This window comes from Papio anubis, chromosome 17 (genome assembly GCF_008728515.1).
Source record: "Papio anubis isolate 15944 chromosome 17, Panubis1.0, whole genome shotgun sequence".
NCBI lineage: Eukaryota > Metazoa > Chordata > Mammalia > Primates > Cercopithecidae > Papio > Papio anubis.
In genome coordinates this window covers 56,091,326-56,119,022 of record NC_044992.1, presented here as the reverse complement: position 1 = coordinate 56,119,022, position 27,697 = coordinate 56,091,326, and the positions used below count along the sequence as shown (strand labels likewise).

The window sequence follows — 27,697 nt, the reverse complement described above, 5'->3', positions numbered from 1 at the left end:
AGCTACAGAAGAGAACCCAGGCCTCCTGTCCCTGAAAGGAGGGTCTTAGGGAGTGGGGAGAGAGAGGGAAGGTGCCTGGGCCCAACTTCGGGGCAAGATTGGGGATGGGGACAGCAGATCCTGAGCAGGAGTTTGTGGATGTAAGTCTAAGGACTTGGGGGTGACCGAGTCTTCAGGGGGTTGCTGTTTCTATGTGCGGAAACTCAAAAACGTTTTAAGCCCCCACTTTGCCACTCACTGACTGGGAAACCTTGAGCCCGTTATTTAACCCTTTGGGCCTTAGTTTTCCTATCTGGAAAATGGGGATGATAATGGGGATGACTCTTTCACTGGGTGGTTGCAAGGATTACGTGATGCATGCGCTTACAAGTGCTTACCAAAGTGCCTGGCCACGTGGTTGGGGGTGCAGGTGTTACATGCATGGAGCAGGGCAGTGCTGGTTTAGGTTCCTGCCACCAGGATGATGCTCCTGTATTGGCAGTAGGGGCCTACTGTGTGTCAGTCCCTGCCAAAGGGATTTACCGGCATTGTGCCTAATTCTCTCAGCCACCCCATGAGACAGGAAATGTTATTTCCACGCCCTCGAGGAGGCACTGCCCAGAACCTCACAACTAGTGAGAAACAGAGCTGGTACTGGAACTGGGTCCGTATAACTCCAGTAACAATAACGTCAACAATAACAGTATCGTAATAATGATAACGTCAGCACCAGCTGAAGCATGGTGACAGCTGACATTTATTTAGCATTTACCTAGCATTCTGGGTGCTTCACGTGTATTCATTTCACCTCATCCTCACACCCACCTGTGAGGGCTGCGCTGGTTCATCTGTTTTATAGATGAGGAAACAGGCTCAGGGAGGTGAATCTGTTCCGTGTGTGGGACAGGAGGCCGCAGTCTGGCTGCAGAGTCTGGAACCAGTGTAGACCCTGCCTCTGTGTACCTGTCACCCCCATCACACAGACATGCACACACACACACACACACACACACACACACACACCACTGACATCCTTTCCCAACCCAGCTTTGTAGCCCTCTCAGTTTGCTCAGAGGGAGTGGAGCGGCCCAGGGAGGTGGCACTGTCAGCTCCTTGGGCACTGTCCCCTCCCACCACCTCCCTAGGCTTCAGAGAAGCAGGTGTCTGCCAGAGGCCACCAGGGCACCCTGCCAGAGAGTGTGAGGACCCGCACCCCCTGTGCCCATGGCACTTGGTCACTTCCTGTGGGTAACTGTGAAGAAGAAGAGGAAGTGACTAGGTCACCAGTAACCCAAAGCACAGAACCCCCAGGGAAATTGATGTCGGCCCCCTCCCCTCCTCCCTTCCCCCCTGCCTGAGGCGGCTATTTCTGTCTTGGGCAGGAGCCGTGTGCAAACCCTGCTGATCCAGAGAGCAGCTAATTCCCATCTCAGATGTGTTTCTGGCAACTGGATCCCTCCCCCCGAGAGAGGGAGAAGAAAGACTGCGTTTTGGTGGGGGGCAAAGGCAGAAAAGTCTCTAGGGGACATGGCAGGGAGGAACGGAGCCGTGGAAATTCCCCCAGCACGTTCTCTCAAAGAGGGTTTTCAGATATTTTTTAAAGAGAGTATATTAATATGATTAACAGAATATAATCAACGGAATGTAGTGAAGACAATGACGAGAAGACCTTGGAGGAAGCTGGTGAGAGCCTGGAGTGAGACCCGCCGAGGAGTCGGCCAAGGGTGGCGGATCCGCAAGTGCAGGCTCCCCAACTCCCCGCGCCCTCTCACTCCCCCAGGCCTCCCAAGGAAGAACCTGGCTATGCTTCTGGCTGACAGGAGCCAGGACCCTCACCCCAGACAGGATTCCCCTTCCTCCCACTGCCCAGGGCCAGGCAGACTGGTAGAAGGAAGGGTGACCACATTAAAGACCTTCATGGCTGCCATTCACCTTGTAGTCTAAGTGAATGATGCCTTCTAAAGTTATACAATGACTAGAAGCTTGGTTCTAGTCCTGGCTATGCTCTGTGTCCTAGGGCAAGCCATGCCACCTCTCTGGGACTCAGTTTACTCATCTATAAAATGCTGAGCTGGCCTCAGAGTTCACCACACTCTTCCCTACACCTTGTATAGCTTGCTTGCTTTTCTTTTCTTTTTTTTTTTCTTTTTTCCCCGAGGCAGGGTCTCGCTCTGTCACCCAGGCTGGAGTGCAGTGGTGCAATCTGGGCTCACTGCAACCTCTGCCTCCCAGGTTCAAGTGATTCTCCTGTCTCAGCCTCCCAAGTAGCTGGGATTATAGGTGTGTGCCACCACACCCAGCTAATTTTTGTATTTTTAGTACATGGTTTCACCATGTTGGCCAGGCTGGAGCACCTTGTATAGCTTTCTATTATTTCAAACATAATAACAGCCAACATGTGTTGAGTGCCTACTGTGTGCTCTACCTGTATTGATGGGTTTTCTTGCTTGTTTTTTTTGTTTTGTTTTTTGTTTTGTTTTGTTTTGTTTTGAGACGGAGTCTCACTCTGTCGCCCAGGCTGGAGTGCAATGGCGTGATCTCGGCTCACTGCAACCTCCGCCTCCTGGGTTCAAGCGATTCTCCTACCTCACTCAGCCTCCCAAGTAGCTAGGACTACAGGCGCATGCCACCACACCCAGCTAATTGTTTGTATTTTTAGTAGAGACGGGGTTTCACCATGTTAGCCAGGATGGTCTCGATCCCCTGACCTCATGATCCGCCCGCCCCAGCCTCCCAAAGTGCTGGGATTATAGGCGTGAGCCACCGTGCCGGGGCTTGTATTGATCTTTTAATCCTCACAACAATGGAAGGAACACTGGCATAATCTCCTTTTTACAGATGAGGAAACTGAGGCACAGCACAGTGAAGCAATTTGCCTCAGAGCACACACCTAATAAACTGGGGTTCAGAGCCCTGCAATATGGTTCCAAAAGCTGTGCACTCCAGTCTCTGCTGCCACCCAAACCTACAGTATTGCATGTGTCTGATCCGCTCTCTGTCTCTGCTGGGCTGTGAGCTCCCTGAGGCCATTCATGCAGTGACAGGGGCTCAGGAAATGTCCATCCATTGGAAAATAAAGTGGGTGGGGGTGCTGGGGGGGAAGAGCAGTAGTCTCCTAAGTCTCTTTCCTTAGGGATGTGGGACAAGAACCACAATAGATGGAGTCGGAAACCCCAAGAGGAGAAAAGAGGGTAAATAGTAGGTCACATGTCCCTTCCAGAGTAGCAGGGGCCAGGTTTCTGCACACCAGGAGCGCGGGGTCTATAGTCCCACTTAACAGAGGAGGAGAAGAAGGCACAAAAGATAAAGGTTCCCAGTAAGTCCTGGAAGCTCGGCGACTTGAGCCCAGTTCTTTGTTCTGCATCCTCCAGAAGTGGAGGTAAAGGACAGTCATGGGCCAGGCATGGTGGTGACGCCTCTAATCCCAGCACATTGGGAGGCTGAGGCAGGCGGATCCCCTGAGGTCAGGAATTTGAGACCAGCCTGGGCAACATGTTGAAACCCCATCTCTACAAAAAATACAAAGATTAGCCAGGCATGGTGGCACTTGAACTTGGGAGGCGGAGGTTGCAGTGAGCCGAGGTAACGCCACAGCACTCCAGCCTGGAGTCTGGAGGCAACAGAGGGAGACTCCTCCATCTCAAAAAAAAAAAAAAAGAACAGTCATGGAGAGAGTCCCTGTGCCCCAGCAGGCCTCCCTAAACCCTGCCTCTGCCCTGGGCAGCAGAGTCCTCTCAGAAGCCCAAGACTCAGTTTCCCCAACTGCAGAAGGGATGATAAGCATCACCTCCACGGGCAGTTGTGAGCACCTCTTAGGTGGCATTTTAAATGCCCAACATGTGGTCGTTTGGATCTGTAGACCGAGGACCCCTGTGCTGGCTGAAGGTGGCACCCTCTGGGTCCCGGGGACTGATGTGAGGCTCCCCTTGACTCCATGCCCCAGGTCCTGAACCTGTTCCTGGCTCTGCTGCTGAGCTCCTTCAGCGCCGACAGTCTGGCAGCCTCGGATGAGGACGGTGAGATGAACAACCTGCAGATTGCCATCGGGCGCATCAAGTTGGGCATCAGCTTTGCCAAGGCCTTCCTCCTGGGGCTGCTGCATGGCAAGATCCTGAGCCCCAAGGACATCATGCTCAGCCTCGGGGAGACTGTCGGGGCCGGGGAGGCTGGAGAGGCCGGGGAGACTGCCCCCGTGGATGAGAAGAAGGAGCCGCCCGAGGAGGACCTGAAGAAGGACAGTCACATCCTGAACCACATGAGCCTGGCTGATGACCCACCATCCAGCATCGAGCTGGACCACCTTAACTTCATCAACAACCCCTACCTGACCATACAGGTGCCCATCGCCTCTGAGGAGTCTGACCTGGAGATGCCCACCGAGGAGGAAACAGACACTTTCTCGGAGCCTGAGGATAGCAAGGTGAGCCAGGGCCGGGGCTCAGACAGACCCAGCTTCAAATTCTCCTGTGACCTGGAGCAAGTCCTAAGTCCTCTCTGAGCCTCCGTTTCTCCAGCTGTAAAATGGGGGTGGTGCCCTATGGCATTGTTGTGAGCATTATGTGAGACGCTGTATGTAAAGCATGCAGTCAGTGCCCTGTGAGTGGCGGCTGTCACTATGGTTATTGATGTGGTTTGATGATCAGCCCTGTCTGTCCGGAAACCCTGATTCTCTCGGTTCATGCCTGGACCAGAACAACACCTGGGTCCCTCTCACCAGCAGGTGGTGCCCTTGGACATGCTGCTCTTACCTGGGCACTGCAGCTCCAGGACCAGGACCTGAGAGGCCTCTCTTACATGTTATCCTCTGGGCTTGAGGCCCCTTGCCCAGTCCTCACGCTTACCCTCTATTTCTGTTTAGACCCCACCTGGGTCTGCTCCCAACTTCCCAGTGTGGGCCAAAGTGCCAGATCCAGGCAGCGGACTCAGGAGAGGAGCCAGGGCCAACAAGAGTTGGGGACAAGGAGGGCAGAAGCCTCGGGCAGGAACCCTGACCCCTCAACCACGCTGGGGGCATGCTGCTGTTCTCAGATGCCCCTCCCCACCCCCCACACTGCAAGGGCGAGGAAGGGAAAGGAACGCAGTGGTGGCCACCCCCAGCAGCTGGGGCTGAGGATGGGACCCTACCTGGGTCTTGAGCCCCCTTCCCCACTGTCCAGCTCTGGCAGGGAAAGGACTCGTACAGGCGCTAGGACGGGCACCCCTGCCCACCCCTGCACCATCAGCCTGAGCCTAATGAACTTTGCCCTGAAAGTTTTTGACTCCTTATTCCCCCCAAATATGTGGCACGCTGGCTTACCAGGGGCCGAGTGCCTATGAGCTATAAATACCCAGGCAACTGTGGCACAGACCTCGGTATGAGGCACTCAGGTGGCAGGGGAGCTGGAGAGCACCAAAGTCCCAGGCTCCCCAGGGCCAGGGCCTGGGGACTTGTTCAAGGAGGGCGAGCACAGCTCCAAGGGGGATTTAGGGAGTTGGGTGCACATTCGGGGCAAGCAACTCAGTGAATGCCCTGGCTGACCTAACACTCTGTGCCTCAGTCTCCCTTTTTGTCAACTGAAAACAAGGACCCCCCCGCCACCACCATGGCGGTTTTCTGGTCACCACTCTGGATACAGAGCTGCCCCCCAAGTTGCCCTCTTCTTCCTTCTCTTCGGAGGCCCCACCCTCAGCCTTGAAGGGGTCCCCTGCGGGGTGGAGGCTGGGGCAGGGAAGCTGGCCTGGCCCAGCAGGAGGAGGTGGGAGGAGGCCTGGCCCGGCTGGAGCACCCGCCTCCCCCACTCCCGCTCCCAACACTGATCAAGTTCCCTTGGCATGGGATGGAGGCTTTGGCTGGGGAACATTTTCCACCCTTTCTGGATTCCTCAGCCAAACAGACCCTGGGGGTGGGAAAGCTCAGACGCTAGGGGCACCACACGCCCATGCTCTGAGGGCTGTGACAGCCTGGCTCCATCCTGACCCCTTTTCATACCCCTGCCCCCTCAGAGCTACCTTCAGGCCCCCCACGCCTCCCAGACCCCCCACTCGGGCCAGGGTCCCCGCCTCCTCCCTCATCTGAGTCCTTCACATGCGTCCTCATGCCCTCACCATTCCTTTCCAGGCATCAGCCCCGCTCCACTCCTTATGTAAGTGCCATCGGGCATGACCAGGGCCACCTATGTCCCCATGGTTCCTCGACCATCCAGGGCTGGATGAATGAATGAATGAATGAATAAGTTTGCTCCTCCCTCTCTTCTTCCCTTCCCTTCTTGTCTTCCATCCTGCCCCATCTGGTGGGAGAATGAGGGGGTCTCTCAGGGACCCAGATGTCACGTGACCCTGTGACCTCTGCAGAAGCCGCCGCAGCCCCTCTATGATGGGAACTCCTCCGTCTGCAGCACAGCTGACTACAAGCCCCCTGAGGAGGACCCTGAGGAGCAGGCAGAGGAGAACCCCGAGGGGGAGCAGCCTGAGGAGTGCTTCACCGAGGGTGAGGGCACCCCCCACCTCGTCTGGGTGTCTCCCCCAGGCCTGCAGCCCTTGCAAGGGGCAGGCTACACCAGGGCCAAAAGCACATGAACCTGGGGCTGCCTGGTCATCCCCGTGCCTCACGTGTCTAGGGGTGGTGGCAGTACGTGCCCAGAGCTGTGGCGCAAGATCTGTGCAGAGCCCTTGGTGCAGACCTAGCTTGGAGCGAACGTGCAAGAGTGCGGGTGTCAGCTCCTGAGATCCTCCCCTCCATCTTCAGGGAGCAAGGCCTTCAGGACACAGCACTGGAGAAATGTCGTTGTCCATAGAGCTTGCTGGGCTGTGCAGGGTGGAGACTGCCTGGGCGAGGTGGGGAGTGGGGCAGCTGAGAGCGCCAGCACCGGGGCTGGGGGCCAGGAGGCCTTTCCTCTGCAAGCCGTTGTCACATGCTGGATCCGGCTGTGGAGGGAGGCCCTGAGCCCCCCATGTCAGCCAGATGGAGCTGGGTGAGGGAGGAGGTGGGGGCCCCGCGTCTGGGAGCTGGAGAGAGGCATCCTGGGACGCCGTGGGAGGGTGCTGACTGTGCACCCCAAGGCAACCTCAGGCCCATGATGTGGTGCCTGTCCCCGTCCCCCATCAGCCTGTGTGCAGCGCTGGCCCTGCCTCTACGTGGACATCTCTCAGGGCCGCGGGAAGAAGTGGTGGACTCTGCGCAGGGCCTGCTTCAAGATCGTCGAGCACAATTGGTTCGAGACCTTCATTGTCTTCATGATCCTGCTCAGCAGCGGGGCTCTGGTAGGCACCACCTGGGAGCACGGGGCAGAGGCAGGGGCCAGGCCCGCAGCAGGTCCTCCAGGAGCTCCCGATCTCCACACACAGAAAGGACCATACCCTGGTCAGTCCCAAACCCTGAGAATCCTAAAGGAACTCGCTGTGCTTCCAGGATAGGTTACAGGATGTGCTGACTTTCTTAACACGGCAGAGGTCCTCCGTTGTTACTTGGGCGCTGACTTTTGTGCAATCTCTGCTGACGAGGAGGCGGGAGAACCCTGGGAACGAGGGGCGCAGGACCGAAGATGTGTCACTGTGGACCTGCCCAGCAGATGATTGCAATTTGCTGTTGTTGGGCTTGGGGAAGGAGGGCTGAGGGATTCTCCCCACTAGGAAATGCGCTTATCCCCACGATGGGTGGTGGGAGTCTAGGAGATGCGGACAGTCTGTCCCCTGGGCTGGGCCCCCACGGCAGACCCCTGGGAACCAGCAGCATCGAGCAGGGCAGGGGACCTGGCTGCCGCCCCAGCCTGCTGGACCCCAGCCACCCTCGTGGTGCTGGTGCCCCCAGGCCTTCGAGGACATCTACATCGAGCAGCGGCGAGTCATCCGCACCATCCTCGAATATGCTGACAAGGTCTTCACCTACATCTTCATCATGGAGATGCTGCTCAAATGGGTGGCCTACGGCTTTAAGGTGTACTTCACCAACGCCTGGTGCTGGCTCGACTTCCTCATCGTGGATGTGAGTCCCCCCACGCCGGCCCCGTAGCTACATCCAGAGGCTGTCAATGTGGCGGGGACCTCAGGAAGCCCAGGCCCTGAAGGGCAGGACCTGCCCGAGGCCACCCCCAGAGTCAGACCCTCCATCAGCACTGCCCTTCTCAGACACAGCTGCCCAGGGAGGGGTTAGGGACTGGGAGGCCTTCCCTTCTTCTAGGGGAAGGAGGCCTTGTGGGAGGACAGCAGGCAGGAGGACTACTTACTATCCCTGCCAATAGGAGTGGAGGAGTTTCTTACTTCATACATTTTATGTATTTATTTTTAAGATGAGGTCTTGCTATGTTGCCCAGGCCAGTCTTGAACTCCTGGGCTCAAGCAGTCCTCCCACCTTGGCCTCCCAAAGTGCTGGGATTACAGGCGTGAGCTGCCACACCCAACCAGGAATGGAGGATTTTCTTAGCCTCTTAGATGCGCTCACAGGCCTCTCGAAGGAGTCAGGTACCATCCCTCCTATTCAGTCATCCCCAGTTAGTTGATGACATCACTGAAGTGTCGCCAGGCTCCTACAGGTACTGGGACAGGTGCCAGAGCTGCTCTTCCCACCAGACAGAACCACCCACTAGGGAGGGGATCTGAGGGAGACAGCCAGGAGCTGAGTCCAGGAAGACCCCTGTGGCCTGGGCTTGAGGGGAGGCTGGGGCCTTGCACACAGTGACCCCCCACCCCTCCCCTGCAGGTCTCCATCATCAGCTTGGTGGCCAACTGGCTGGGCTACTCGGAGCTGGGACCCATCAAATCCCTGCGGACACTGCGGGCCCTGCGTCCCCTGAGGGCACTGTCCCGATTCGAGGGCATGAGGGTGGGTGCTGAAGGGGCCTCTGGGGTGGGCTGGGGATGGGGGACCGGCCACCTTCAGTGCAGGGTGGAGAGTGCCTGTCTATACTCCAACCACCGCCAGAGGGAGGTAGAGAGCTTGGACCAACGGTCCTGCCTGAGGCCAGGTCTGGCCCCCACTTCGCCTAGCTGTCCTCCCCGCAGCCCATCTTCTGCCTGCCCCATTCCCGCCCTCAGCCCCTGATCCAACCCGCCCTTAGCTTACCTCTGCCACTAGCTGGGGGGAGCAGAGACTGCAGAAGCACCCAGGAGGGCCCCACGGCCAGGGAAGAGGAGGAAGGAAGGCAGGTTTATGTGGTGTTTATGGGTGGTTTATGAATGGGTTTATGGGTGGCCCTCCCCAGCCTCAGACTGAGCCATCCAGGGCTTTGAAACAAGGTGCCTGCACCCTGGCTCTGAGCCTCCCCCTCACCCCCCACTGATGAGCTTGGCGTCACGGTTGGGGCCATGCCCTTGAGCTTGGGGTCAGTTTGGGGAAGATCCACTCAGGCCCTGGAGAGCGGAAGTGACAGGTAAACACAGGGCTTGGGCAAGAAAAATGGGACTTCTCCAGGAAGAGAGGTCTGCCGGGAGCAAGACCTGCTCCAGCGGGACAAATTTCTGCAAATCCGGAAGCCATGGCGAGCCCACCCAAGCGTCCCCTTCCTGTCCCTGCAAGAGGCCAGCCGTATGCTGGGCCCTCTGACCCCCAGAGCCAGAGAGCCCTCCCGTTGAGGGGAAACAAGCTGCCTGTGGCCACGCAGCTGGTCGGTGCCCCAACCAGGAATAGAGCTCCCCTGGGCACACCGGGCTTGTGCCACCCACTCTGGAGGTCATGAAATAGCTCCTCCGTAAAAAGAGAGGGGTCTCAGATCCAGCCCAGTCTGCAGTGGTCGGGTGGGCTGCGTGACTAGGCTGGTGGGGACGGGGCTTCTGTCCCAGAGTTCCTGCTGCTTCAAAGGCCCTGGTGCCCTCTTTTCTGTGCCTGTGTCTGGGGCTCTGGAGCTGAAAACCCATGAGCAGGGGCTGGGTCACGTGAGCTGAGTTTCCTATGGGGGCTGAGCAAAGAGTGTTTGTCTCCTGCCTGGTGACCCATGACCAGGCTGCTTCCAGAGAAACCCAGCACCCCTACTCCGGGCTGATGGCTCCAGCCAAGCAGAGAACCCTCTTGACCACCAGGCATGCAGCTCCCTCCCCCTCCCCCTCACCACCCCCAACCTGCACACACACACAGCCCAGCAGGTCAGCCCTCCTCTAGGAAGCCCTCCCTAATTGACAATGCCCAGCTCTGCCTGGTCCCCTGGGTGGCATGGAGATTGGGAGCCCTCTCTCAGAGGCTGGGAGAGGCACTGGCAATGGACCCCCTGGCCTCCAGGTGGTGGTGAACGCCCTCCTGGGCGCCATCCCCTCCATCATGAACGTGCTGCTCGTCTGCCTCATCTTCTGGCTGATCTTCAGCATCATGGGTGTCAACCTGTTTGCTGGCAAGTTCTACTACTGCATCAACACCACCACCTCTGAGAGGTTCGACATCTCCGAGGTCAACAACAAGTCTGAGTGCGAGAGCCTCATGCACACGGGCCAGGTCCGCTGGCTCAACGTCAAGGTCAACTACGACAACGTGGGCCTGGGCTATCTCTCCCTCCTGCAGGTGGTGAGTGTGACCCACCACCCCTGCCGGGAACCTGGATGGAGGTGCCCCCCACCCGGGTCCCTCTCATTGTACCCAACTCCAATGTCATTCCTTGTTAGGGGACCGCCCACCCTGCTTCCAATGCTGGGGGGCCCCCAGGCAGTGTCTAGACCCCTCTGGTCTTTATTTGATGCTTGCCCAGTGGGGCTCTGGCAGGTGGCCTCTGGCAGGGGAGGACCAGGTTGGGCGGGGGAGGGAAACTCATGGATGATGAAAGCAGGGAGCAGCCCCCCGGCTCACTCCCCAACCACACTCTCTCAGGCCACCTTCAAGGGTTGGATGGACATCATGTATGCAGCCGTGGACTCCCGGGAGGTAAGTCGGGGTCGCTGAGATGTGGCTGGTGAGTGAGCCAGGGAAGAGGACTCAGACAGGAGGGAGACACGGCAGCACATTCTGTCCCCGAGACCCGGCAGTCCTGGGGGTGGATGGGTCCTGCCCTCAGGGCTGTGGGGGGCAGGGAGAAGCCAGCGTGCACACCCACGCCGTCCCACCCTGTGGCTTCCACAGAAGGAGGAGCAGCCGCAGTACGAGGTGAACCTCTACATGTACCTCTACTTTGTCATCTTCATCATCTTCGGCTCCTTCTTCACCCTCAACCTCTTCATTGGTGTCATCATTGACAACTTCAACCAGCAGAAGAAGAAGATGAGTATCAGCCCAGCCCCCCGGGCCCTCCCCGTGCAGGACCTTCCTCCTCCCTCCCTTGTCCACTCTCTACTGTGCAAACCCACAAATGCTGCCTGAGCACCTACCAGGTTGCTGGTTCAGGAAGGTAGCTTGTGTCCCAGTCCCACCAGGCCGTCTTGAACAAGTGACTTGGCCTCCGTGAACCTTGGCTTCCTTATCTGTAAAATGAGACTGCTGGGCCAGGTGCAGTGGCTCACGCTTGTAATCCCAGCCCTTTGGGAGGCCGAGGTGGGCAGATCACAAGGTTAGGAGTTCAAGACCAGCCTGGCTAACGTGGTGAAACCCCGTCTCTACTAAAAATACAAAAAAAAAAAAAAAAAAAGAAGAAGAAGAAATTAGCTGGGCATGGTGGCAGGCACCTGTAATCCCATCTACTCAGGAGGTTGAGGCAGGAGAATCACTGAAACCCAGGAGGTGGAGTTGCAGTGAGCCGAGATTGCACCACTGGCACTCCAGTCTGGACGATAGAGCTAGACTCCATCTCAAAAAAAAAAAGAAAGAAAAAAAGAGGCTGCTACAACCTGCCCTGTAGGTTACTGTAGGGCTCAGCAAGATACTGATGAAAAGTAGCCAGAAACAGACTGCAAGACAGCATTGATCCCCACTCCCCTTCCCTCCCTTCTCCTCGGTCCCCCATTCTCCCCTTGTCCCTCCATCTCTGACCCTCTGCCTTCCTCCAGGCCGATCTACAGGGGCGGGGGCTGCCTTATAGGTGGTGCCTGAGGTGGGGGGTCCTGGAGGCAGGAAGGGGGACCCCACCCCAATCTGACAAGCCATATCCCACTATACTTTGGAGGGAAAGACATCTTTATGACGGAGGAACAGAAGAAATACTATAACGCCATGAAGAAGCTTGGCTCCAAGAAGCCTCAGAAACCAATTCCCCGGCCCCAGGTACCTCCCCTCTGGGCCCCCTGTCCTGTGTGTGGTGCCAGGCTCCTTACTAGGGGACTGATGGGGATAAAAGTTTTCCTGCCCTCCACCCACCAGGCTGTGTCCCTGGGTGAGGTTAGGCCCACCCCGGGGGCAGGGGACGTGGTCTACCTGCAGGGAGAGATGCCTCTTTGTAGTGCCACAGAGACACCATATGCACAGAGGCTGTCCGTGAAACTCCAGTGGCTGCTTTACCCTCACCTGACCCTGTGAAGCTCCTCAGTGCCCATCTGCCTCCCACCTGGGACCCCAGTGGCCCCTGGGGCAAGGGCTCCCACAAGGGGAAGGAGGAGGATGTCCAGACACCCTCCCCAGGAGCAATGACTTTGGGAGAAAGGGGAGGAGCATCTGGAGGACCTTCAAGGGGGTCCCCAGGGGAGGAGGAGGGACCATTAACCCCGTAAAATGACCTGGTCCCAGACCTATCATGATCGGATAGGTCACCCTTCCTCCCCTGGCTGACTCTACCACAACTCCCAATACCTCCTCTCTCTCTGTCTCTCTCTCTCTCTCTCTCTCTCTCTCTCTCTCTCTCTCTCTGTCTCTGTCATCTCTGTCATGCTGTGGTGCCATCCTGTGTCTCCTGCCTGTCCATGTCCTGTCTGGGCCTGGCCACCCCGACTCCCCCACGTCCACTCCCACCCATGCTGCAGAACAAGATCCAGGGCATGGTGTATGACCTCGTGACGAAGCAGGCCTTCGACATCACCATCATGATCCTCATCTGCCTCAACATGGTCACCATGATGGTGGAGACAGACGACCAGAGCCAGCTCAAGGTGGACATCCTGTACAACATCAACATGATCTTCATCATCATCTTCACAGGGGAGTGCGTGCTCAAGATGCTCGCCCTGCGCCAGTACTACTTCACCGTCGGCTGGAACATCTTCGACTTCGTGGTCGTCATCCTGTCCATTGTGGGTGAGTGGGGCAGGCTGGGCCGGCAGGGCAGCACTGAGCTGAGGCACTCGGGAAGATCTATCCTCATGCGCACACACCTGCCCCTGCACCCTCACACGCTCACCCAGACACACGCCTGTGCGTGCCTGCCATTCACTCTCAGTGCTCAAAGGTACACGGGTGTGTGCACAGGCAGATCATCACCCATGCATGCATGGATGCACCTCCGGACACAGGACTGACCAGAAGACGTACATTCCGGTGCCTACGTACTGAGCGAAAGTGTAAAAGATGGTTCCATGTCTGTGTGCACTGAGAAGTGCACGGTCATGCGAGTATTTATGATAGAAACTAGCTGCCATTTATTATCAACTGTGCTGTGCGCTTGATAGGCATTATCTCACCTGTGGTTCATAACAATGTCTTGATCAGGAACTGTTGTTCCCATTTTACAGGTAAGGAAATTGAGGCACAAAAAAGTGAAGTGGCATACCCAGAGTCACACAGCTGTTCTCTCTCCCTCTCTCTCTCTCTCTCTCTGTCTCTGTCTCTTTCACACACACACACAGACACACACACACACACACCAGTGGCATTTGCAAACAGACTTGGGAATGGACCTTACCCTCCCCCACTTCAGGGTATCCCACCTCCAGTTCCATCAAGACAAAGCTGCAGCTCCTGGCCCCAAGACCCGTGGGAGAGCCCAGCCTCACCTGTCAGTCATCTGGGCTGTGTTCTGAGACTTGAGCAGAGTACACCAGGATGGGCCCCCTGAGCCCCGCATGCTCCCCACACTCTGTGCGGGTTCCCCTCCCCATTGGCAGCGTCCTCACTAGCTCCTCCCCGCAGGCCTTGCACTCTCCGACCTGATCCAGAAGTACTTCGTGTCACCCACACTGTTCCGTGTGATCCGCCTGGCGCGGATCGGGCGTGTCCTGCGACTGATCCGTGGGGCCAAGGGCATCCGGACGCTGCTGTTCGCCCTCATGATGTCGCTGCCTGCCCTCTTCAACATCGGCCTCCTCCTCTTCCTGGTCATGTTCATCTACTCCATCTTTGGCATGTCCAACTTTGCCTATGTCAAGAAGGAGTCGGGCATCGATGATATGTTCAACTTCGAGACCTTCGGCAACAGTATCATCTGCCTGTTTGAGATCACCACGTCGGCTGGCTGGGATGGGCTCCTCAACCCCATCCTCAACAGCGGGCCCCCAGACTGTGACCCCAACCTGGAGAACCCGGGCACCAGTGTCAAGGGTGACTGCGGCAACCCCTCCATCGGCATCTGCTTCTTCTGCAGCTACATCATCATCTCCTTCCTCATCGTGGTCAACATGTACATTGCCATCATCCTGGAGAACTTCAACGTGGCCACAGAGGAGAGCAGCGAGCCCCTTGGTGAGGATGACTTTGAGATGTTCTACGAGACATGGGAGAAGTTCGACCCGGATGCCACCCAGTTCATTGCCTACAGCCGCCTCTCGGACTTCGTGGACACCCTGCAGGAACCGCTGAGGATTGCCAAGCCCAACAAGATCAAGCTCATCACGCTGGACCTGCCCATGGTGCCGGGGGACAAGATCCACTGCCTGGACATCCTCTTTGCCCTGACCAAAGAGGTCCTAGGTGACTCTGGGGAAATGGACGCCCTCAAGCAGACCATGGAGGAGAAGTTCATGGCAGCCAACCCCTCCAAGGTGTCCTACGAGCCCATCACCACCACCCTCAAGAGGAAGCACGAGGAGGTGTGCGCCATCAAGATCCAGAGGGCCTACCGCCGGCACCTGCTACAGCGCTCCGTGAAGCAGGCATCCTACATGTACCGCCACAGCCACGACGGCAGCGGGGACAACGCCCCTGAGAAGGAGGGGCTGCTTGCCAACACCATGAGCAAGATGTATGGCCACGAGAACGGGAACAGCAGCTCGCAGAGCCCAGAGGAGAAGGGCGAGGCAGGGGATGCCATACCCACTATGGGGCTGATGCCCATCAGCCCCTCAGACACTGCCCAGCCTCCCACCTCTCCCCCGGGGCATATAGTGCGCCCAGGCGTCAAGGAGTCTCTTGTCTAGCAGGCAGCATCGAGGTGGCCCTCTGAGTCTCGGCACAGTCCCCAGAGCTCCCCCGTGGTGCCTGCACACAGAGTGAGGGAGGAGGGCTTTGGTTCTGGGACTGCGTCTGGCTCCCTGATGGGGGACAGGATTTGGCCACACTGGGGCTGACACCCAGGCCCAAGCGCCTGCATCTCCAGACCCGAGCGCCTGTGTCTCTAGACCATGGGAAATGGGCATTGCACTCAGGGGCTCCATGCTGGGCCTGAGGCCCCTGCCTCCATGATTTAACCTTCAAGTTGCTCTGACCTCCTCCTGGGCCCTGTCGCCCCTCCTTTTGGCCTGGGGGAGATCAGAACGTTGGAATCGCTCGCTGCCCCTCACTTGGGGAGGAGCTGGCCTGCGGTGGAGCCATCAGTTGCTGCCCCATCACCAGAGTCTTAAGGGTCACTGGCCTCTCCCCAGGAAGTGGCTCAGACCCCTCAGCCCCAGCCCAGACAAAGATGTCTTAACCTCAGGGAGTGCAGACACCTAACCCCAGGGCACTGCCAGCCCGCCCGCTCTGACTCTGGGGCGCAACTTCGCCCACCAGGCCAGCTCAGGAATTCCCTGGACAAGGGAAATGTGACTGGTTCAGAAATAGCTCCTCAAGCCTCAAAACCTGATTGGCCACTGGATCCTGCTGCTTTGGGCTGGGATGGTGACTCCTGAAACCTTTTCCCAGGCCATATCCAGGTCCATAGCTCCCCTGGCTGGCCCCTAGGGGAAGAACAGAAGGAAGGATGCCACTTGGGAATTGTCCTTTTCTAGGAAGCACGGGTGAGACAGGCTGGGTCCTGCCAGCTGGATCGCTGCACATGGCCTGAGCATCCAGACCTGAGCGGGGGTCGGGGACCTGCTGCTCAGTAAGAAGATTCTTGCCCCTTCCCTCTCTCCCTGCCTCACTCCTCCGTGAGCACCACCAGGGCTCCAGGAGCCTCATCCAGCCTCAGAGATCTCCCTTCTCATCTCGCCAGGCCTGTCTCATTCTCTCTCCTCATTTTTCCCACCTCTCTCCTCAAAGTGATCCTAAGAATGTACAGTTTAGCTCAGGTTAGATATTTTGACCCTGGGGCGTGCAGCAGGAAAGGCCCGACTGGCTCAGGCTCAACCTTCCAACCTCCTGTGGCCTGAAAAAGCACTTCTTCTGCACTGTGGTTCTGGGCATGGCAGGGCCAGGCCTCTGCTGGCTCCTGGAGAACGGAGGCTGTGTCCAGAGGAGGAGGGGTGAGAGACCTGCTCAGGCGTCACTGGATTTATTCACTGTGTATGTACCTGTGGCTGTGTGTCTGCTTGTATGCTTGTAGGCCTGTGTGTATAGCTGTGTGTGTGTTCAAGTGCGTGACTGTACATGTGTGTGTGAACCACTGTGTACTGGTGCCTGCATTATGCACGTGTGTCTGGGTGTCTTTGTATATATGTGTGTCAGTGTGCCCTGGAGTGTTTCAAGGTCCATGGAGTATGGCTGGTGTGTCGTAATGTGCAGGCCTGTCCCTGGGAGTGTTCCCGTGTCTGGGAGAGTGGACCTGTGGATGACTGTGAATGCGTATGGTAAGGTGTGTACTCAGGGCATTCTGTTAGCCTAAGTGCCTCTTCTTTTTCTTCTTGTTTCTCATGAAAAGTTTGATTAAAATTCAGGAAGCAGCAAAACCTTCAAAACAAGACATGTATGTGTGCTTGTGTGTGTGTGCACACGTGTGTGTGTGTGTGTGTGTGCACATCTACATGCCATGCCTACGGGCCAGAGTTGTCTTTATTGTCCACCATGCTCTCTCACCTGCTCCCGGTCCTGCCTGAACAGCCCTCTCTCTCACTCCCGGTGAGCTCCTCTCCTTCCCTTCCTGTTTCTCATCGTCACACCCATGGCCTCAGCCCTGCTCCATGCCTCCCGCCTATGTCTCTCCTATGGAAGGAGGCCTCCACTCCTTCCATCTCTTCCTTCAGAAGTTTCGTCTAATGGGGACGGCCTCCCCTGCCCGGCACCCTGCCCCTCTGCCTTGCCCTCCTGGACCCTGGGCTGGCACAACCCCTGGAGCCTCAGAAATCTCTTTGATTGGATATTCTCCTCGGACTGTGTGCAGGTTGCAGAGGAAGAGTAGATGAGCCGGGTCCGGCCTCTCCCTGCCTGTGGCCCGTCCCCTACACACAGACGCCCATTCCTGCCCGGTCCAGTGGGGAACAGGTCCCACACCAGGCCAGCAGGTGGGCTCCTTTGTACAGTTCTTACAATAAACCCTCCCTGGTGCCTCTGGTGTGTGGTTTCTCCCTTCTGCGTGTCAGTGTGTGGATGTGGGTGGGGGCTGAGAGTAGTGAGAAGCAGAAAGGGTCCGCGGGGATTGGAGCCAAACGTGGAAGACACGGAGCTTCTCAGGGGGCCAGGCAGGATAAGGAGGCCCCAGCTTTCTGCTCTGGCCCAGTCCAGCTCTCTCCTGCCTCCTTACAAAAGCCGCTTAGCTGGAATCCAAAAGACCAGATAGGATCAGGGGTCAAGACCCGGCTCCCACAACAGGCAGCACCACACTCCCTCTCTTCCGGGTGATCCACATTGGGACTCTGTGTCCCCAGCTCCTCCTCTCTGGAGGCCCCGTCACTTCTTTGCCCCTCTGAGAGGCCTCAAGGTGCCTGTGGGGCACACAGCACAGCCTCTCCCTCTCCCCAGAGGCACTGACCCCAGGACTGACTTCTGACCCCAGATAGCCCAGGGTCACATGGACCTGTGACTAAGAATATTCTTATGCAGCACGTTTAGCCCACAGCCCCCAGAGAGTGAAATATAATCTGGTATGTAATTTTCTTTTTCTTTCTTTCTTTTTTTTTTGAGATAGGGTCTCACTCTGTCACCCAAACTGGAGTGCAGTGGTGCAATCATGGCTCACTGCAGCTTTGAACTCCAGGGCTCAAGCAATCCTCCCACCTCAGCCTCCTGACTGAGCCTGGGACTACAGGCACATGCCACCACATCTGGATGTTTTTTTACAGACATGGGGTCTTGCTATGTTGCCCAGGCTTGTCTCAACCTCCTAGCCTCAAGTGATCCTCCTGCCTCGGTCTCCCAAGGTGCTGGGATTACAGGCATGAGCCACTGCACCCAGCCTGTAATTTTATTTTCTGTAACAACTTCTGACTCCCAGGGCTGTATTCTTCCAGATAAGTAAGCACTTAATTCTTTTCAGGATTTCTGTACCCTCTCTTCCTGGGTCCTGAGGTAATATAGCACTGGTGTAGGGGATGAGGAGGGGCCCTCAGGCTGCCCGACTGTGTCCTTCCATTGTCTCTACGGCACTTTCCACCTTGCAGAGTCTCTACGGGGTTGTCTAAGTGCCCTCAGGGTGCTGTCTTCCCTCCCTGGAGTGGGAGCTTCTTCTCACTTGTTTTTTTAAATTTTTTTATGTCAATAGTTTTGGGGGAACAGGTAGTTTTTTTGGTTATCTGGATAATTAGTGGTGATTTCTGAGATTTTAGTGCACCTGTCATCTGAGCAGTGTACACTATACCCAATATGTAGTCTTTTATCTCACACCCCTCCCTCAGTGTTCCCCACTGAGTTCCCAAAGTCCATTATATCATTCTTGTGCCTTTGCATCTTCATAGCTTAGCTCCCACTTACAAGTGAGAACATACAATATCTGGTTTTCCATTCCTGAGTTACTTTACTTAGAATAATGGCCTACAGCTCCATCCAGGTTGTTGCAAAAAGATGTTATTTCGCTCCTTTTTACGGCTAAGTCATACTCCATAAAGAGGTGTATATATACCACATTTTCTTTATCCACTCACAAGCTGATGGGCACTCAGGTTGGTTCCACATCTTCGCAATTGTTAATTGTGCACTAAAAGCATGCGTGTGCGTGTATCTTTTAGAAAATCAAAATCGTGTCAAGTATCTTCTCCAACCACAGTGGAATAAAACTAGAAATCCACTCAAAATTATACAAATATATGGAAATTCATCTGTTCTTGAATGATTTGGGGGTTACCAATGAAATCAAGACGGAAATTTAAAAATTCTTTGAAATGAATGATAATAATGACACAACTTCTCAAAACCTCTGTGATACGGCAAAAGCGGTGGTAAGAGGAAAGTTCATAGCATTAAATGCCTACATCAAAAACTCTGAAAGGGCACAAATAGACAACATAAGGTCATGCCTCAAGGTACCAGAGAAACAAGAACAAATTAAACCCAAACCCAGCAGAAGAGAAGAAATGACAAAAATCAGAGCAGAACCAAATGAAATTGAAACAAACAACACAAAAGATCAATTAAAACAAAAAGTTGGGTCGGGCGCAGTGGCTCATGCCTGTAATCCCAGCACTTTTGAGAGGCCAAGGCGGGCAGATCATGAGGTCAGGAGTTCAAGACCATCCTGGCCAACATGGTGCAATCCTGTCTCTACTAAAAATACAAAAATTAGCTGGGTGCAGTGGCGCACGCCTGTAGTCCCAGCTACTTGGGAGGCTGAGGCAGAAGAATTACTTGAACCCGGGAGGCGGAGGTTACAGTGAGCTGAGATCATGCCACTGCACTCCAGTCTGGGCAACAGAGCAAGACTCCGTCTCAAAAAAAAAAAAAACCAAAACTGGTTCTTTGGAAAGATAAAATTGATAGACCATTAGCAAGATTAACCAAGAAAAGAGAGAAGATCCAAATAAGCTCTATTAGAAATGAAACTGGAGATATTCTTTTCACTTTAAGTTCTTCCAGACCTCACCTGGAGCCCTCTCTGGCATCAGGGACAGAAAGATTTGCAGAGCGCAGGGTGCTCAAGCCCACACATCCCTTGAGCCTTGAATGGTGGAAGAAAAAAGGCCTCATGTTGGGTGAGAAACAGAGACAACATGGGACAACAGTGCACAGCTACCCGCCTTGCCAGGCATCCATGCCACTCCTCGCCCTCCTCAGGGCATGCTGTCAGCCACATTCACCGAGTACCTCAGATGCAGGATGGCCTTCAATGTGCACAGTTGCCTTTCGAAGAATGCACTGTTGGGGCCGGGTGCAGTGGCTCACGCTTATAATCCCAGCACTTTGGGAGGCTGAGGCAGGTGGATTGCTTGAGCTCAGGAGTTCGAGACCAGCCTGGGCAACATGATAAAACCTGTCTGTACAAAAAATACAAAGATTAGCCAGGTGTGGTGGCATGATCTGTAGTCCCAGCTACTCGGGAGGCTGAGGTGGGTGGATCACTTGAGCCCAGGAGGCGGAGGATGCCATGAATGGAGATTGCACCACTGCACTCCGGCCTGGGCAACAGAGCAAGATCTTGTCTCAGAAAAACCCCAGAAAACAACAGCAAAAAAAAAGCACTATTGGGCTTATTTCTATTTTACGAAAATGAGGAACCTTGGCTACTGAGAGGTTAAGAATGGGTGTTGCCTCATGGGTGCTGTTGGCATGTGGGGCAGGGACCTCTGCTTTGCCAGCCAATGCCCCTCCCACCCCTGGGCACCCACCGGTCATTGAGACCAGCACGATTGTCCTGAGGCATGTGCAGATGCTCCCTCCGCGGGGGCAGGCAGAGCCACTCCTAGTTGAGAACCACTGGTAACCTGAGGAGGTTTCCTGACTGCCACACTGCTGGATCAGGACTCAAACCCACGTCCTTCTTAGCAGGTCTCTTCCCAGTCACAGCAGCCCAGCAGACCCAGGACACCTGGGTTGGAGAAGGAGGCAGGGGTCTGAGCTCTTCTTTCTCTGAGGTTCTTCCCCCTCCCAGCATCCTAGGGTGGCTGGGGATCGCTGCCTTCTTGCTTCCCCACCCCCTGAGCCCCTTGTCCCTTCCCCCGACCCCGGCCCCCATTCCTTATTTTGATGTTGCCTTCCTGGAAAGGGAGGTGTCGTCAGATGTCAGAATGTGAAGCCCAGGGCAGCCGAGGGCAGAGGCGGGGGTAGGCTTGCGAGGCCTCCTGTTCTGGGAAGAAAAGGGTATCATGAGCCCAAGATGGGGCTCAGGACTGTTGTCACCAGTGAGGGAACAGCACGGCTCAAAATGTGACAAATAACCCTGCAGGTGGTGGGGCCCCCGCTGCCTCCGCCCCTCCTGAAAACAGATCCCTGCCCGGCATGAATGGGAATGAAGCCCAAAGGCCACATCTGCATCCCCGTCCACGGGATGCGTGTGCGTCTGCCCTCCCTGGAGCCGGAGCTGCTTCTCACTTGTTTTTTAAAATTTTTTATTTCAATCGTTTTTGGGGTACAGGTAGTTTTTTTGGTTACCTGGATAAGTTATTTAGTGGTGATTTCTGAGATTTTAGTGCACCTGTCACCTGAGGATGGATGCCAACTGCCCCCCACCAACCTCTGTGCCCCCTACAGTCCCCTGGGCCCTAGGACCAGTTCCTGAGTAGGCCCCACACCACAGGACCCAGGCAACACACTTGTGTGAGCATACACATACACACCCCACAAACACATGTGCCCCAAGCCTTTCCCAGTTATACCCGACTTTGGGGAGACACTAGCCCCAAAGTTAACGAAGGACTCTGTCATCTGTCATCAGGGGCTCAGAAGTGTATTTCCTAAACCAAGAGACTCCCAGATTTTGCCTCACTCCCCCGGGTCAGTCTCTCTCCAACCACTCTCACTGGCATGGGGGCCCATGGTCCCCAAGCTGACCTCAGGTGATGTTTATATTTCTGAGCTGTTTGTTCCATGAAGTGAACATCTGACACCTTTTCAGAGAAATGTTTTTTCATTTGGAACATCTGGAAACAAGCAAGAACATCTGGGACTGCCCGGAACGGGCTGTTCCTCGGATGAAACCTTAACCCTCCTGCCCCTGATTTCCGTGGCTCAGGTCCTGGCCTGCACCCCTCGAGAGTGGCCCCCACCTTATCAGGTCCGAGGCCTAGGCCAAGATCTAAAGAGGGACCACCCAGACCCTCTGCCTTCCAACCACGGCATGGGAGGTGGGTCTGCTTCTCGCTAAATCCAGACTTGCCCCAGCACAAACTGCAAAATGGAGGGTCATGAGGAGAGTGAGATGTGGACAGAGGGCACCAACAATTTAGCATCTCTTCTTCTCCTGGGGGTCGAGGATGAGAGACAAAAAAGAAGCTGCCAGGAAACATGAAAATCAAAGAGGGCTCAGCTGCAGGGCTGAGGTCTGCAAGCATGCTGTGTCCAGTTGTGCAGGTTGTGCCCTGCACAAGGGCATCTCTGAAGGGGCTGCATTGGACCCAGGGGCAGGGACCCAAAGGTGAGCTTCTATCAGTTCCTGAGCACTGTAGCTCCATCCACACCCTGCAGACAGGCAGGATACAGCTGGAGGACGTGAGGGCTCCCCAACACCAGTTCCCGTTCCCTGCCCAAGACCCCCTGGACCTGTGACAATAATTCAACGAACTCAGAGTCCCACAGTTAAGAACTCCCTGAAGAAGCCCCCAATGGCTGCTTGGTGGATTTTCGCAAAGCTGTCTCCACCTACATCCACCCTCTTTGGCAGCCCCTACAGACTCTTTTGCAGCATGAGGAAGGGAGGCCTCTTGCCAAGGCCTGGACTGAATCTTCTCCCAGTGGCTGCCACAGTTAGCCTGCTCTTGCTCCAGAACCTCTGTAGCTCCCATCCTCCACAGGGTCAACTTCCAACATGGCTGCCTGCACTCCAGCCAAGAGGCTCTGCTCTGGGCCCCTCCAGGTGCCTGACCTGGGTCTGTGGCTGCCCTGTCCTTCCTCAGTGCTCCTCTTTCCGCTGGGTGAGGGATAGATCAGGGCAGAGGAGCTAAGCTCAGGTTCATTCATAGGACAGGTGCCTATTTCGCTCAGGGCCCGGGAATAAAGACTTGCCGGGCTCAGCCCTTCGGGGAGCTGGCGGACAGCAGAGGGGAGGCTGGCTGGCCCAGAGAATGACCACTGGTGGGGCAAGCACAGACAGAGGGGAGCACAGGCTGCCCCCAGAAGACTGAGAGGCCCCCAGAGGCATCCGCAGAGAACCCCAGCTGTGCTGTCCAAGTTGGGCGACCGCCAAACCTTAGCGGCCCAGCTGACAAGAGCCCGCCCTCCCCCAGGGTCCCCGGAGAGTTGGTGCCTCCCCCGGGTCCCAATTTGCATGGCAGGAAGGGGCCTGGTGAGGAAGAGGTGGGGAGGGGACAGGCTACAGCCGGTGCAGTTACACGTTTTCCTCCAAGGAGCCTCGGACGTTGTCACGGGTTTGGGGTCGGGGACGGAGCAGTGACCATGGCCGGGCTGGCGTTGTCTCCTGTGTCCAGCCACTGGCTGGTGGCGTTGCTGCTGCTGCTCTCAGGTACAACACCCAGGACGAGGCCTGTGGGGTTTGGTCTCGTCTCCAGCTGTCTGGGCCCTGCGGTTCAGCCTCCTGCTTGCTCCACCCTCCTCCTCTGTCTCTCTCCTTTCACCGCCTATCTCCCTCTCATGGCCCTGGAGCCTGGGTCTGTGGGTGTCAGCTGCACGTGGTGATGGGCTCAGGAGTCTGTGGCCCCAGTCCCTCTCCTGCCTGGAGGGCGTCAGGCTGAGCTGGGCATGAGGAGCAAACCAGAGTTAGCAGCCAGGACGGTGGAAGCACTAGGCTCAGGAGGAAGACAGGGTGAGGGCACTGCCTGGGGATCTGGAGGGGAGAGACTGTCCCAACCCAACCCTGGAAGATGCGAGATCCAAATGTGGTCCCCTTCTCTGGGAGATGAAAGTGCCTCCGGGCTGTGACTTTCTTCCTGTCTCTCTTTAAAAAAAAAAAAAAATAGAGACAGGGTGTCCCTATGTTGCCCAGGCTGGTCTCAAACTCCTAGCCTCAAGTGATCCTCCTGTCTTGGCCTCTCAAAATGCTGAGATTTCCCTGTCCTTCCTGTCTCATTCAGATGCCTGCTCAAAGCCACCCTGAGGGTCAAAGGCAGAAAGGGGGCTGGGGGTGGGGCTTCCAGTACCCCCACCCCATGCCTGTCTCCCAAGTCCACGGGGCAGGAAGGACCGAGGGGTCTTGAAGCTGCTGTCATGGAAGGAGGAAGTAGCTCCGGGAACATAGAGGGTGCGCAGGGGTGGGGCAGCCCAGGCCAGAGGAGGCCCTGACCTGGCCCCGCCCACTTCCTCCCACCCAGCAGCTGAGCCAGTGCCAGCAGCCAAACCAGAGGACCTGTACCCGAATTCCAAAGGTCAGTAGCCTCACCTGCCGCTTCTGAGGGCAAGTTGTGTCCGACTATGTCCTGTGTCCAACTATGGTCCCTGTCCTGGAGGTGGCCCCGCTTCCCACCCTTGCCTGATCTCCCCATCCAGGATTCCCATCCCCAGGCCTCCTTAGGATCTCCTCTGAGCCCCACCCCCAGCCCACTGTCATCTTCATCAGACACATGCTCTCCAGCCTTGGCCACTGAAGGGCTGGGCTAAACTCTGGGTCACAACAGAGGAGCCTGCAGATTCCTCTAGGACTCAGGCCCGGGGCCTGTCTAGCTGGGGATCTGGCTGAGCCTCGGGTGAGCCCTCCAGAGCAGGGTCACTATGTGAGGGGCTCAGGGATTCCCAGGGAGTGCTCGCTAAGAGCAAGGCAGTCGAAGCTGGAAAGAGGGTTCTGGAACAAGAAGTGGTCCCAGTCCCTGCAGGAGGGAAGAGGAGGATGATGGAGGGAAGTCAGCCAGGGAGGGGGTTGACTGAGGAAGGTCTCAGTTGACAGGCTAGGAATTTGGCCTTTATCCCCAGAGGAATGGGGGAGACTGAGGATTTCAGGCCAGTGCAGAGCAGCACAGTGAAGGGAGGGGCCAGGCCTGTGGGCCTCCAGGTCCTGGGGGTGTGGCCTGGGTCAGGCTGTTGTAATGGGCATGGGAAGGAATGGCAAGGTCCCAGAGCTCTTCTAAAGGAAAATCGAAGGGAAGGTGGGGCAGTCGGGAAGGGCCGGAGTCTGAGAGCTTGGCCGCGGCTTCTCACGTGGCCCTGCTTCCTAACTCCAACCTCGGCCTCCTGCCTGTCCCACACCCTGAAAAGCAAAGACTAAGCCCAGGGAGTCTGTGCCAGCCAGGGCGGGGGCCTGCTGCTGGAGCTGGCAGTCAGGAAGATGCCAAGCGGAATGCTGAGCCTGGCCTTGGCACCCACAGGTAGTGCTTGTTCTCGGATCTGGCAGAGCCCACGTTTCATAGCCAGGAAACGGGGCTTCACGGTGAAAATGCACTGCTACGTGACCAACAGCACCTTCAGCATCGTGAGCTGGCTCCGGAAGCGGGAGACGGACAAGGAGCCCCAACAGGTGAACCTGGAACAGGGCCACATGCATCAGACCCAAAACAGCTCTGTCACCACCCTCATCATCCAAGACATCCGGTTTGAGGACAACGGCATCTACTTCTGTCAGCAGGAGTGCAGCAAGACCTTGGAGGTCTACCGGGGCTGCGGCACGGAGCTGCGAGTCATGGGTGTGTGCCAGGTGGCTGGGACGCTCCTGTAGCTGTCCACCCCCACCCCAGCCTGGCCTGCCTCTTGTGGAGATGGCCATAGCCCTAGAGCACTCAGGAGAGCCACTGGGACCTGAAGGAGCTGCCCTTGCAGGCCTAAAAGGTGGACTGTGGTCCAGACTCACAACCCCACCCCTGGTCCCCGCAGGGTTCAGCACTTTGGCACAGCTGAAGCAGAGGAACACACTGAAGGATGGCATCATCATGATCCAAACGCTGCTGATCATCCTCTTCATCATCGTGCCCATCTTCCTGCTGCTGGACAAGGTGATCGGGGGCGGGGGAAGCCTTGGGGGACCGCAGAGGAGGCCACTGCATAGGCCAGGCATAGGCAGGGTCTCCATCTCCCCAGCTCTCGTTGTGGCCATCTTGGCCCAGTCTGTCCCCAGAGCCGGCCCACTGGCTCACCTATTCAATCATTCCTTCCTTCCTTCCTTCCTTCATTCAGCTGTTCTTGCAGAATGCACCTCACTCCTGACCCCTTACCCTTCTCCCTGGCCCTCCCCAGCCTGGCCCAGCAGGGGATAGGGCTGGGGGAAGCTAACACTCTGATCACCATCCCTCTCTGCCCCCAGGATGACAGCAAGGCCGGCATGGAGGAAGATCACACCTACGAGGTAAGGAGCAGGGCAGGCCCAGCAGCTCTGAGTCCTCGGGGTCAGTGGCCACTATCTGCTGGTGTGGTTGGGGTGTGGCCCTGGCCTGAGCTCCACTTAATGTCTCCAGGGCCTGGACATTGACCAGACGGCCACCTACGAGGACATAGTGACGCTGCGGACAGGGGAAGTGAAGTGGTCTGTGGGTGAGCACCCAGGTCAGGAGTGAGAGCCAGGACCTCCCCACGGCCTGGGTGCAGGCTCCCCAGCCTCAGTGACTGCTTCGGAGCTGCCTGGCTCATGGCCCAACCCCTTTCCTGGACCCCCAGCCGGCCTCTGAAGCTGGCCCACCAGAGCTGCCGCTCATCTCCAGCCCCTGGTCCCCAGCTCTTGCCAAAGGGCCTGGAGTAGAAGGACAACAGGGCAGCAACTTGGAGGGAGTTCTCTGGGGATGGATGGGACCCAGCCTTCTGGGGGTGCTGTGAGGGGATCCATCCCCACGCACGGGATTGGGGAGGCAGAGACTGGTCCAGAACCCGCAAATGGACTCGGAGGCAAAGGCCTCCCAGCAGAGCCTGGGAAGGGCCGTGGACCCAGCGGGGCCCCAGAAGAGCCACGGGAACATCATTCCTCTCCCGCAACTGCTCCCACCCCAGGGAGGCCCTGGCCTCCAGTGCCTTCCCCCGTGGAATAAACAGTGTGTCCTGAGAAACCACACACAGGCTTGCGGCGTCTTATGGGTCTGGGGTGGATAGGAACATTTATGTGGGTACTTCTGTTGTTTGAATGTGGCACCTGTGAGCCCTCGAGGGTGTGGGAAAGGTGACTGCCACCCCTTCTCTCTGAAGACCCAGTTGGAGCCTGTGGTCACAACCCCCCTTTCTTCCCCCTGGAACAGGGCTGCATGCCAGGCCCTAGCTGGACCCAGAGCAGCTGGCCAGTGACTGGGCCTGTCCTTCCCCTCAGCAGGGACGCCCTCATCCCACACTCCATTCAGCCAAAAAGCAACAATTGAGTCCCGCTCTGCCTTCACCTACAGGAAGCCCTCCCAAAGCACCCGGGTCTCCGTCCAAGCCCTGTTCAGACCAGCCTAGCAGCAGCGACTTAGCTACTGCCTTGTACTACTCACACTGGCCTTGGTTCTCCAGTCAAACTGGAAGCTCCCTGAGGGTAGAGGTTTCCCTGCCTCTACAATAACCCCACCCCCACCTCCCAGGAAGCCTAGGAAAGCTTGATGCAAAGCCATCAAGAGTGAGATCCTGAAGAGTAGAGCTTTGTATAGTGGAGCTTTGGGGTTCTTTGCCAGGAGACCCCTTCAGACTTTCACAGCATCGGAGGTCTGCTATGGCCCCAGGGTCCTCAACAATGGTCCCTAGGGCCCTCCAGCCCACCAGCTGTGGGAGGTACTGGGAACAGCTCCCAGCTGGGAGGCCAAGTGCAATCAAAGTGTGAGTGTGCAAAGCCTCCCTCCCAAGTCAGGCTGTGCTCCACTTCCTGTTGACCCTGGAGGGAATCCTTCGAGGCCTCTCTGCTATTCCTGCTCTGAATTCCGGCAAGGGAGCCCCTATGCTGTGGCAGCTGCCAGTTTAACTGGGGAATCAAGACCAGCA

At 56.7% G+C, this 27,697-nt stretch overlaps 2 protein-coding genes across 7 annotated transcripts in view; both read left to right on the top strand.

Moving 5' to 3' along the window:
- SCN4A (sodium voltage-gated channel alpha subunit 4) overlaps positions 1–17,354 on the top strand; it is a 59,897-nt gene extending 42,543 nt beyond the window's left edge. For all 3 annotated transcript variants that reach the window (XM_031657679.1, XM_031657680.1, XM_031657678.1), the window contains 11 exons: positions 3,923–4,399; positions 6,310–6,445; positions 7,064–7,218; positions 7,766–7,939; positions 8,654–8,776; positions 10,166–10,444; positions 10,745–10,798; positions 10,994–11,131; positions 11,963–12,067; positions 12,760–13,030; positions 13,862–17,354. In XM_031657679.1, coding sequence (XP_031513539.1) covers positions 3,923–4,399; positions 6,310–6,445; positions 7,064–7,218; positions 7,766–7,939; positions 8,654–8,776; positions 10,166–10,444; positions 10,745–10,798; positions 10,994–11,131; positions 11,963–12,067; positions 12,760–13,030; positions 13,862–15,084 — 3,135 coding nt within the window. In that variant the 3' untranslated portion in view covers positions 15,085–17,354. The remainder of the gene's footprint in view (positions 1–3,922; positions 4,400–6,309; positions 6,446–7,063; positions 7,219–7,765; positions 7,940–8,653; positions 8,777–10,165; positions 10,445–10,744; positions 10,799–10,993; positions 11,132–11,962; positions 12,068–12,759; positions 13,031–13,861) is intronic.
- Positions 17,355–23,175: 5,821 nt separating this feature from the next.
- Positions 23,176–26,804, top strand: CD79B (CD79b molecule). Of its 4 annotated transcripts, none has more exons than XM_009191001.3 (6): positions 23,179–23,345; positions 24,154–24,204; positions 25,138–25,452; positions 25,640–25,758; positions 26,067–26,108; positions 26,218–26,804. In XM_009191001.3, exons 1-6 carry the CDS (start codon positions 23,279–23,281, stop codon positions 26,314–26,316), a joined length of 693 nt encoding a protein of 230 aa, XP_009189265.2. In that variant the 5' UTR covers positions 23,179–23,278; the 3' UTR covers positions 26,317–26,804. The 4 variants fall into 4 exon arrangements, with proteins under 4 accessions (XP_021784104.1, XP_021784103.1, XP_009189265.2 ...); XM_003913280.4 differs by having other exon boundaries at positions 24,151–24,204; XM_021928412.1 differs by lacking the exon at positions 25,138–25,452 and having other exon boundaries at positions 23,176–23,345.
- The last annotated feature ends 893 nt before the right edge of the window (positions 26,805–27,697 follow it).

Coding starts and splice junctions, on each gene's coding strand:
- CD79B (XM_003913280.4), top strand. CDS start 23,279: ATGGCCGGGCTGGCGTTGTCTCCTGTGTCCAGCCACTGGCTGGTGGCG. Junction 23,346..24,150: donor GTTGCTGCTGCTGCTCTCAG/GTACAACACCCA, acceptor CCTCCCACCCAG/CAGCTGAGCCAGTGCCAGCA. Junction 25,759..26,066: donor TCTTCCTGCTGCTGGACAAG/GTGATCGGGGGC, acceptor CTCTGCCCCCAG/GATGACAGCAAGGCCGGCAT.